Raw genomic sequence first — 11,236 nt, forward strand, 5'->3', positions numbered from 1 at the left:
TGGCGTGGTGACAGCATTGAGCCTTCTCCCCCCAGCTACATGTGGCCCCTAGGATCAGGCTCTCAAATGGGTCCCTCCTGTATTAGAGTGTGGGCATTTTCTTTTGACTGTTCTGTACATTTTGAGAAGTGAAACGGGGTAGATTGTCAGCAACTTAAAGGCAGGTAATTTAGGAAGCCAGGGGATGGGATGGAGTGACAGATACAGCCACTGGCAGGGGGAGACAGACTTATCCATCAGAGAGGCTAAATCTGGGGCAGCAGTCAGCCCGAGGAAAATTTAGACACTCTATCTAGGTCTTTAGCCAGGAAATGAGGCCAGCAGAGACCCACTGCTCACAGGCCTCGCTTAAAGCCCTAGCACGCTGAAGGAGAGAGGCCGGCCAGCTGTGAATTTCCTGGGTTTTAGGTACAAAATGTGAGTGAGACTCACTAGAGTCCAGCTGGTGCCCCGGTGAAGGCTGCCCCGGGGTGGCAGGAGGGAGAGGAGGGTGTTCAAGTTCACATTTCTGGGGCAGCTGTGTGCTCTAGATGGAGAATAGAACTCCCTGAGTCATGCTGTCCAGGGTTTCCCTCCCTTGCCTTGTTCATCTATATTATGGATCCACCTGCCCCCGTATCCTTTCCCATCTGCATCAGGTCACAGAGATGCTCTGGGAATGCCTTGCTTGGGCCACTTAGAAAGGCATGTGGTACCCTGGCCCAGTGATAAGTGGAAGATTCTCTGATCTTTAAGAGGTAGTTTGGCTTCAGAGGAGACGCAGGGTCTGGTACCAATCTATCACTAACTGTGTGACCGTGGGCACGTTTGCCTCCGTGTTGCTCCGGTAAGAGTGATGGCTATACCTGGCTGGCTCCCAGGTTGCTGTGGGGCTCATTGAAACAGAAGGCAGGGGGTGCTTTGTGGACCGGTAAGGCCTGGGCCGATGGGCGCTGTGTGATCGTGTAGCTCTGACATCCTCCGCGTGGTAGAAAGGGCCAGGAACTCAAGGGGCACGAGCTGAGAGTTCAAAAGGCACTGTCCTGGGCTCTTCTGCCCTGAGATCAAAAGATAATGCCTTTAGGACTTCCCCAGTAGTCCAGTAGTTAAGGTTCTGTGCTTTCATTGCAAAGGGCGTGGGTTCAATCCCTGGTCCGTGAAGTTCCGCCTGCCGCGTGGTGCAGACAAAAACAAAATAAAACAATGTTCTGCCTTTCTCCAGAAGACAATGCCCTTCCTTGGGCACAGGTCCCTCAGGTGTCCCTGGCTCCTTTGGGCATGGTCGCATCACTCTTATCCCCTGGGGGAGGGCAGCTGTCCTGCCTTCCCTCTTCTGATTGAACTGTGAGAGCTCAACCTTGCACGTGGGCAGGCACACGGGAAATCAGAAATGCACAGGACCCTTCAGGCAGGGTTCTTGCCTGTGGAGTGCTCCCAGTCAGAACTCAGACTCTTGGAGCTGGAAAGGACCTCTCCCTTTCAGGTGAGACTCTCAGGTGACCTCCCTGATGGGTGTTGATCGTGATTCTGCCACGGGCAGCTTAGGAGATGTCCTTTGCATTATTGTTCCATTATTTGAAAGCTCTACTTTCCTTGAAACTGGAATCTGCTTTCTACCGACTTCTTTCCAGCCTCATACTTTGGCAACTTAGTAAGTCCAACAGTCACTGACAGACGCATGATGTGGTGGATGAAGACTTGAGCTGCTGTGGGTCTTAGCTGACCGCAGCCTGTGGCAGGGGGCCTCAAAGACTCGTGCCGTCTTGGGCTGCATGAACAGGAGCTTCTAGCTGCTTCAGGCTTATAGACTGTGTGTGCCACTCCAGTCAGCATTCTTAGGCTACACTTGGACAGCATTTAAGAATCATCTGGATGAAATGGAAGATGGGAAAGAAGTCAGCATCCAGGAAGAAGATTCTCTTTCTTTTTGCTCTTTAATATAGACCTTTCTCCCATAATGGTAGAAATCATGCTTTTTGTAGAAAACTTAGAAAACGTGAAAAAGAAAACAAGTTTTACCTTTAACCCTACAACTCCACAGACAATTACTGTCAATTCAGCTTTTTTCTTTGTCTTTGTTCCTGTAGATTATTCTTATATATATTTTAAACCTAATAGGGTCATATTAGATACTCAGTTTTATGGGCTTTTTCATGATATCTTTCATTTTACCTTCATTAACACTATACCTTCAGCAATTTTCCATGTCATTCAATATTTTTTGAAAATATCAATTTTAATGACCAAGCACTGATTGTGATGTTCATTAATCTTCTACTTTTGGACATCTAGGCTGTTTTCACTATTATAAATTATGCCACAGTGAACATCTTTGTATATAAATCTTGGTCTACTTTTCTAATTATTTCCCTAGGATAAATTCCTATAGGTGGAATTACTGACTCAAAGGGCAAGAACTTTTAGACCTTCTGATGCATATGGCCAAACTGCTTTTTAAAAATATGTACCTATTGACACTCCCATCAGCAGTGTATGGACATTTCCATGGGGTTTTAATAATTTATTTTCTCTCATTTTCAATTATAAAAAGATACCACAGAGTAATAGTAAGTAAAGGGAAATATTTGCAAGTTGAGGTATTGGAAAAAGGGGTCTTTCCAGGCCAAGAGGCTGAGACCATGGGAGGGTGTCCTCCAGTCAGGTCCTATCTGATCTGTTCTGAAGCAGCAAAAGCCAGGTGCCCATAAGAGCCAAGTGCCCTTGTGACTTCTCAGGTCTAAGCCCAGGGATGCCTCCAGGCTGTAACAGCCCTGCCGCAGCAGGTAGAGGCCACCAGAGAGAGAGAGGAAATACGAATCTGAGGCCACATCAGTGTTTATCGTCATTCACAATACCATATGTCAGCTACTGAGAATGTATGAGAACAGAGGCTTTCCAACTTTTTGAAGCTCTGAACTCTTCTTGGATTAAAAAGAGGGAGGTCTACAAGAATAAAATTTTAAATATATTTATATTATGTCTGCATGTGGCTGTGTCTACTGCCATCACACACAACCCCAAAATATTAGTGGTATTGAAGGGCAAAGGTCTATTTCTCACTCAGCTACATGGCTCAGCCGGGGCTCTGCTCCATGCCTCCTCGCTTGGGGAACCCAGGCTCATGGAAGCTCCACTGTTAGCAGCAGCATTGGCTGACGTGGCAGGGAAGGGAACACAGCGTGTCACGCCCTGTCTGTAAAAGGCATCTGCTCGGAGGGACACACTTCTGTTCACGTTCCACTGGCCTCGGCCAGGCCCATAGGCCCCCACCAACTTTTACAGGTGGACTGTGGCCGTGCAGTGTTCCACGAGGACATCAGAGTCCTGTGAGCAGCCCCAGGGATGACCACTTATGAGCCACACCTAAAATGCCAGTAATAATTATAAGGGGAAAAAATAGCAACTTTTTGGGTAAAAAGCTTAGGGGTGAAGGACATAGGGTTTGGAATCGGACTCTTCCCTTTCCTTGGATTTTATTCCTTCTCTGATTCTCCTCAAGGCCAAGGGCAATTTCCCCCTATAGGCAGCGCCCAACCCCCCACCGACTTCCCTGGCGGGGTTTGCATTATCCTTGAGAACAAAGCCTCTGGGTGAAAAATGAGGGCGTAATTCAGAACTAGAAGATAAGAGAGAATGTGCATCTAGAAATAATATTCTCCCACAGAGTAATATGTGGAGGAACAAAGCAGTTGTCACAAAATGCTTCTAACCACCCTTGGCTTGACGTGTACCCACCAATACTACCTGTTACTGAACCCCAGGAATACAGGTCCCCTGGGGGAGCACCTGCTTGCTGGGAAAACACTTGTGCTTGCCAGCAGATTTGAAGGAACTGGTCCGGTTCCCTGGGTCAGCTAGTCCTGGGCTTTCTGCCTCACCTGTTCCCTTGGGGGTGAGTCCAGGGGAAGCTGCCACCAATGCTCATTGTTTCCTGGATGCCTTGAGAAAAAGTCTTTATTCTGTGACTTTGGGGTTGAGAATGGCTTTTCTTAGTCACTTTTAACAAATGCCACTCCAGAGATCTTGAATGGAAACGTACACCCACACATTTCACTCCAGGGCTTGGGGGTCAGCCAACACACCTTAGGTGCGAGTGACTGGAGCTGCCCAGCAAAGCGGACATCTAAAATTATCGTAGTCTGTTGTAGAATGCTCAGATGCTCAGCTGTGTCCAATTCTTTGCAACCCCATGGACTGTAGCCCACAAGGCTCCTCTGTCCATGGGATTTTCCAGGCAAGAATACTGGAATGGGTTGCCATTTCCTTCTCCAGGGGAGCTTCCCAACCCAGCGATTGAACCCATGTATCTTATATCTCCTGCATTAGCAGATTTTTTACCAAACATCCAGTCATAAGAGGGCTTCCCAGGTGATGCCAGTGGTAAAGAGCCCACCTGCCAATACAGGAGGCTAAGAGACACCAGTTCAATCCCTGGGTGGGGAAGATTCCCTGGAGGAGGGTATGGCAACCCACTCCAGGACTCTTGCCTGGAGAATCCCAGGGACAGAGGAGCCTGGCAGGTTACAGAGAGGTCTGACATGACCTAGGATGCATGCACGCCAGCCGTAAGAACTAATGTTGGGATAATTTCTAAACCCTGCCCTCAGCATGCTAAGTGTGTTTTTGTTTCTTTTTTTTTTTTTTAATTTTATTTTTAAACTATACATAATTGTATTAGTTTTGCCAAATAGCAAAATGAATCCATCACAGGTATACATGTGCTCCCCATCCTGAACCCTCCTCCCTCCTCCCTCCCCCTACCTGTTTCATTTTGTTTGTTGATTGTTAACATTTTTATTGAAGTATAGTTGATTTACAATGTTGTTTTAGTGTTGGGCATACAACAGAAGTGATTCAATTATATGTCTGTATATATATTCTTTTGTGAAGTGTTGTAAATGAGCCCAGCGCATCACAGATCTTGGTTTCACTGAGACTGTGTATCACTGAGTGGGATCAGGACTCCTCAGGGCTTAATTCTAAGTCTGGTACCGATTGTACTGAATCCCAGGGTGTCCTCTGGGTTAGAGCGGGGGTTCCTGACCCCATGGCTGCTTTGCTGTCTCTGACTCTTTTCTTCCTCTCTGATTCTCTCCAGGCTCTTGAGCGCCTGAACCAGGTGCTGGAGGCCGAGAAGCAGCAGTTTGAGGAGGTGGTACAGGAGCTGAGGATGGAGCAGGAACAGATCAAGAGGTGGCTGTGGTGCGCTGGTGGGGCGGGGGTAGGGAGAGGAGGGTGCGCCCAGGCTAGGACCTGTAGGACCTGTGTGTCCCGCCAGGCTGGTGAGGCCTCCCCCCAGGAGATCCTCACTGGTCAGTGACTTAGTTTGGACCCGTCCAGCGTCCTTTTTCTAGGCCCCCCAAAGCTCCAGGCCTTGAGGGGCCTAGAAAAAGCCATAGAGCCCACACCAAGGGGTCACTTCTGCCCAGGGGAGTGTGAGACATGGGCAGGTGCAACCAGACATCCCCACCGGCAGCGAGCCCCTCCTGCTGGGTCACACCGCCCTTACCCCAGGGCAGACAGGACAGGCTGGTCTGGAGGTGCCCCTGGCCAAGACCCGACCCAACATTCCCTGTCTTTTCTGCACAGTCTCTTCACGTTCTGGCTAATGATGCCTGTCCCTTGGGATTTTTTTTTTTTTAACTGTGTATGGTTTGCAAACCCAATTGTACATTATAATCATCTAAGAGGATTATTAGGGCTTCCCCCATGGTTCGGCAGGTAAAGAATCTGCCTGCAATGCAGGAGACATAGGAGACACAGGTTCAATCCCTGGGTCGGGAAGATCCCCTGGAGGAGCAAATGGCAACCCACTCCAGTATTCTTGCCTGAAAAAATCCCAAGGACAGAGGAGACTTGTGGACTAAGTTCATGGGGGTCGCAAGGAGTCAGACACAACTGAGCAAGGAAACAGCACACACAAGAGGATTACTAATAGAATCTGCTGAAAGTAGAACCCAGAAATCTATATTTTAAAAAGTTTTCCGGGTCATTCTGATGCAGTCGACCCATGAACTTGGAGACAACCGCTCTGGGTACTGTAGGTGGTTTTGGTTGTAGTCACCACCATCACCACTACTGATTATCAGTGATAACCCAGAAGGATATTTTTCTTGTAACACCCTTATAAAAGAAAGTCACTGGACATGTATTTTGGGGCAGAAGAAGCTCAGAGAAACTCACCAGCTAATAGCCAGCTAATTCTGGAAGTACCTGGAAGTAATACTTCCATAATTGTGCCAGATCCTGGAGTGGAAGATAAGTCTCCTCCCTTGAGGATGTGGTTGGGAAAACCAGACTCACACCCAGGAAATATCAACAATACTTCCCATAATGTGCAAACAGGTGCTCAGAGGTGTAGCACAGACTCCCTGTGTTATAGGAATTAAGATATATGTGTGATCCCTGTGGGCTTCAACAGGTTAGATTGAGATGGGCCTTGAGGGGTGGTAGGAGTTTGAAAACTGGGCAGAAAGGAAAAACATCCCAAGCAAGGGGAAGGGGACCCAGGCTTATTAAAATAGCAGCAAGGAGTTTGTCACCCCAGAGAAGGGCCTCAGCCACATCCCATGTCAAGGTGAGTAGGTTCTAGCAAGAGCTGTCCTGGGAAGACAGGGAGTGAGGTTTTCATTTCTCCAGCTCTCCTCTCTGCCCTTGGGGTGGCCTTGGATTTACTCTGACAGATTCCTGTGTACCTGGAGCAGGTGACTTCAGACTCACTTGGCCGGAATCTCCTTCATTCAGCCCAGGGCCCCTACAGCTGCTGGCAGGACCCAGCCATGTGAGGAGCTGGCCTTCAGAGAGCCCTCTGAGCCATACAGAGAAGTGTGGCGGAAGCCACAATGGGGCTGGGAGGGGTGGGCACTGCCATACCCTGCCTTGTGTCCCCACAGGGAGCTTGAGCTGACTGCAAGATGCCTCAAGGGCGTGGAGCAAGAGAAAAAGGAGCTAAGACACTTCACAGAGTCCTTACAGAAGACGCTGGAGGTGAGGGGCCCCTGGCGGGCTGGTTGCCTGGAAGGAGGCAGGGTGGTCGGTTGGGCCACATGATGCAGTTTTTTTCCAACAGTGTTTCTCTAGACGGTTATCTGCAAGGAAAACAGGGCCTGAAGGGGTGCTGATCTAAAGGGTCTCATCTCTGTGGACCATTGGGAACTCCAGCCAACACAGGAGGCCCAAAGCAGGACCCAGAAGGGCAAATTCAAGTTTGCCTTTATGGTGACTATGGCCTTAAGAAATCCACCGTCTTCAGTGCTTATATTTTTACACCAGATGGAGGATTGGTTAGGGAGGGGGGCAGGGTGACCCACCGCTTCCTTCCTGTGACTCATTCACTTAGCTGCTCCGGGGTGACATTGAGCAGGAGGGAAAATCCATTTGATTCCCCAGAAGTTGTGAGGGAGGAGGAGGTGGCATGTGCAAAGGAAAGAGTGCAAACACTTTAGCACGGCCAAGTGCCCACTCCCGTCCCAGCCTCTGCTCCCCTCCTGTCCCCTCTCCCCCTGCTGCCCCTCCCAGCACCATGATATCCCAACCCCAACTTCAGACCACTGACCACACGTGCCCCCAGGAAGCCATGCCTTTCATCCTCCCCATCTTTGCCCACACTGTTCCTTCTGCCCAGACTGTGCTCCACCCTCTTCTCTGCCTGGAGAACGCTCTCATCCTTCTGAGACTCAGCCCGAGTATCACCTTAGTCAAGCCTCCCTGACTGTTCTAGGGGAGGGATTTGCTCTGAGCTCTGGGCCCACAGCACTTAGTGCGTCTGTGAAAGCGCCTATCACGTGAGGTTGTGTTTTCCAATGGTGGGCATCACTAGATTGTGTCTTAAGGTCCCTCCAAGTCCAGTGCCTTGAGTGAGCCTGGCATGTTGTGGGGCATCCGTGATGGTTACAAAATTCAAGACTTGTAGACTGTGAGGTTTCTATTCTCCCTTGACCGATGGGGCTTTGTTAGGGGCGTCTTTCATGTGTTCATCTTTCCCTGTCCCACATCACAGGAGGTGGTTCTCATGGGTGGTTTCAACTCCAGAGTTTCTGAGTAGTACAAGATCCCCGTCTGATAAGTGGGGAGCATGTCTAAGTCTGCTCTTGGGCTGGTTCCTGTTAGGTGTTTTTCCCATGAGCCCAACACCCTCCCTCACTTGTCCCTGGAGGAACAAGCACCCAGAACCTCGAGGCGCCCTTGGGCCTTGGGTCCCCATTGTAGTAGGTGCCGTGTCCCCTGGAAGCCATGCTGGGCTTTTCCCTGACTCCCTCAATGGAGGAGTAGCCTTGCCTCAGTGGGAGGAGGGAGACTCTAGTTGACCTTTTCCCTCAAGGGATGAATGAAGACATTTCAAGTGTCCCTCAGAGGATTAAGTAAGAAGGGCCTCACTGGCCAGAACTGAAAGGCAGGTGAAGGCAGAGAACCTGACCTAGGCTGCTTCACTTCCTCTCCTTCCTCATGCCAGGAGCTCTCCATAGAGAAGAAGAAAACCCTAGAGATGCTGGAGGAGAATGAGAACCAGCTGCAGACGCTGGCCAATCAGAGCGAGCAGCCGCCTCCCAGCGGAGGTCTCCATAGCAACCTGAGGCAGATTGAGGAGAAGATGCAGCAGCTCTTGGAGGAGAAGCTCCTGGCGGAGAAGCGGTGAGGGAGCCCTGAAGGCCTGAGCCCACGGGGGTAGCTTTCCTTGAACCTGGGCCCTTGGGTTCCAGTTGGCCTTGATCTGATGGATCACTCCCTTTTGCCTAGCTCTCAGGTTCCCCACCAGGCAAGTGGGAAGCAATCCTTCACTATCCTAAGCTAACTTGAAATGATGTGAGTCATTAGGACTGTCTGATAGACAGGCTGAACAGGTCCTCCCAGCTGCTTTTTACTGATGAGAAGTCTGAGACTTGGAGGACCTTCCTGAGCTCACAGAACTAGCAAGACCTGAACCCAGGATTCCTTGCACTGACCAGGTCACTCCCATTACCATCGGGGTGGGGGGACAGGACCCAGCCCAGCTCTGGGGCTCACCAAGCAGGGTCTCTGGGTTTCTCTAGCCAGCTCCCTGCACAGGAGCCACCCTCTTACCGGATGCCCCATTGGCAAATGGGGCCCTGAGTGAGCGCCTCTCCCCGGGGGGCAGGATGAAGGAGAATGAGGAGCGGTCCAGGGCCCTGGAGGAGGAGCGGGAGTTCTACTCCAGCCAGTCCCAGGCACTGCAAAACTCGCTGCAGGAGCTGACGGTGGAGAAGCAGCAGGCTGAGCGTGAGCTCAAGGTGCTGGGTCACTGGGAGCGTTTGGTGCTCGGGGTGGGGGGCCCTCCCCTCCCCTGGAGTCTTACTTCCCTCACGTCCCTGCCCTCATCAGGCAACTTCCTGAATTATCCCTGCCAATCTGACCAGCCAGGCGTGGGCAGTGCAGCCACCCTGAGGCGAAGCCTGCCGCACATTGTGCGGCATCATTATAGACACCTGCCCAGTGCAGGGGCCAAGTCCAGGCCATCGGATGGAGGGCATAAGACACCAAGCAGAACGCGGTAGCTTCCATCCAAGTCTGGAGGCAAGAAAGCCCACTTGAGCCAGGGGTGATCAGAGAAGGCTCCCCGGGGACTGGCAGCTGCCCCCCCTCCCCTGCCCCAGGACCCACTTCCCTCTCCTCGCCCCTGCCCTCAGGCTGAGGTGAAGGTCCGCATGGACCTGGAGAGGCGTCTGCGGGAGGCAGAAGGGGCCTTGCGAAGCCTGGAACAAGGGCTCAACTCCAAGGTGCGGAACAAGGAGAAGGAGGAGAGGATGCGGGCTGACGTGAGCCACCTGAAGAGTAAGCCCTGCCCTCGGTACCAGCCCAGCCCCAGAGCTCTGCATGGCAGTCCAGGCCAGCGTGGATGGAGTTTCTGCTCCAGACGCCCCGCCTTCGGGCGTGCTCTTGGCGTGGCTGCCTTTGGCTCTTGGATCTGGGGCGGGGGTAGGGAAGCCTGTGTTTCTTCCCCCTTCAGCAGGTGACTCTGATCTTCCAAAGGATGGGGTCGGGGTATTTCCCTCTGGAGCCCACCAGGATCCTGGGAAGGGGAGGGGCAGCCGGGAAGGGAGGTTGCACTGGAACTGTGGCTGCAGGGTTCTTTGAAGAGTGTATCCGGAATGCGGAGCTGGAGGCCAAGATGCCGGTCATCATGAAGAACTCGGTGTACATCCACAAGGCGGCCACTCGCCGCATCAAGAGCTGCCGCTTCCACCGGCGCAGGTCCAGCACCTCCTGGAACGACGGTAGGTGTGGCAGCCCCTGGGCACCAGTGGGCGGGATGCTCACGGCTGTCAGTGACAATGGGCAGGAAGAAGGCAGGGTGGGGAGGTGGGGAGGCTGACCCAGCCCTGAAGTCAGACAGTGTGGCCTGAGCCCTTGTGGCCCCAGCCTTAGGCTTCCCCCAGGGTCACAGGAGCCCATGGACCAGCATGAGGAGGATGGGGAGCAGGGGGGTGGGGTGGGGCCCGGCTCGGGGTTGGGGACAGGGCTGTGTCCCAGTGGCGGGAAGGCTGTTCACGGCCAGGCCCCTGGGGCCACCATCTCCCCAGTGAAGCCGTCCCAGTCCTTTATGACCTCCCAGCTGGAAGCCAACAATATGGAGGAGCTGAAGGAGGTAGCCAAGCGGCTCAGCAGGGACCAGCGCTTCCGAGAGTCCATCTACCACATCATGGCCACGCAGCCTGGAGCCCCCTCTGCGCTTCCCCGGGGGGGAAAGTGATGGGCACCCCTCCCCTGGCCCCCCAAGGCCTTCCTCACTGGGGGCAGAGGCGTGGCAGGGGGAGGCCTAACTCCACCCAGTTCCTCTCTGCCAGTGCTCCACCTGGGGGTGGGCAGCCTCACCCTCAGAGGACAGGAGTGCCACCCCGTCCCCCTCACCCCAGATCCTACCCTTGCGTCCAGGCCAGGCCTGTGCAGGCTCAAGCTGGGTGCTGCCTGGTAAAGTGAAGGAGGGGCCTGATTGTGTGGAGAGACTTTTCTGACTAGGGGAATGGGGTGGGCAGGGCCCACGACCCTCTGTCAAGCGCCCTGTACCTCTCTGTGACTCTGCCACCCTCCTTGACCCTGGCTTCCCCAGGGTTTCCCAGCCCTCCTTTGGCTTTTGAAACCCTCTGTCAAGGCCCCTTCTGTCAACCACACTATGGGGGAGAGAAGAAAGGGGCCCGATGCGCTTCTGGGCTGGCAGCCCGCCACAGTCTCCATGGGCCCCTTTCCTGGGGGGCCCTGGCTGTAGGGCTGCTCGCTCACTCCCCTCCTCAGGTGAGCTCCC

The 11,236-nt window shown here is 52.7% G+C and overlaps 1 protein-coding gene across 1 annotated transcript in view; it reads left to right on the forward strand.

Annotated features, from left to right (window-relative positions):
- The window catches only part of PLEKHD1 (pleckstrin homology and coiled-coil domain containing D1), a 30,757-nt gene extending 19,721 nt beyond the window's left edge, over nucleotides 1-11,036 (forward strand). The window contains exons 7-13 of the mRNA NM_001205482.1: nucleotides 5,078-5,172; nucleotides 6,873-6,966; nucleotides 8,432-8,610; nucleotides 9,095-9,227; nucleotides 9,624-9,768; nucleotides 10,062-10,211; nucleotides 10,518-11,036. Of these exons, the coding sequence (NP_001192411.1) occupies nucleotides 5,078-5,172; nucleotides 6,873-6,966; nucleotides 8,432-8,610; nucleotides 9,095-9,227; nucleotides 9,624-9,768; nucleotides 10,062-10,211; nucleotides 10,518-10,687 (966 nt within the window). The 3' untranslated portion in view covers nucleotides 10,688-11,036. The remainder of the gene's footprint in view (nucleotides 1-5,077; nucleotides 5,173-6,872; nucleotides 6,967-8,431; nucleotides 8,611-9,094; nucleotides 9,228-9,623; nucleotides 9,769-10,061; nucleotides 10,212-10,517) is intronic.
- The last annotated feature ends 200 nt before the right edge of the window (nucleotides 11,037-11,236 follow it).

Source organism: Bos taurus, chromosome 10, assembly GCF_002263795.3.
Source record: "Bos taurus isolate L1 Dominette 01449 registration number 42190680 breed Hereford chromosome 10, ARS-UCD2.0, whole genome shotgun sequence".
NCBI lineage: Eukaryota > Metazoa > Chordata > Mammalia > Artiodactyla > Bovidae > Bos > Bos taurus.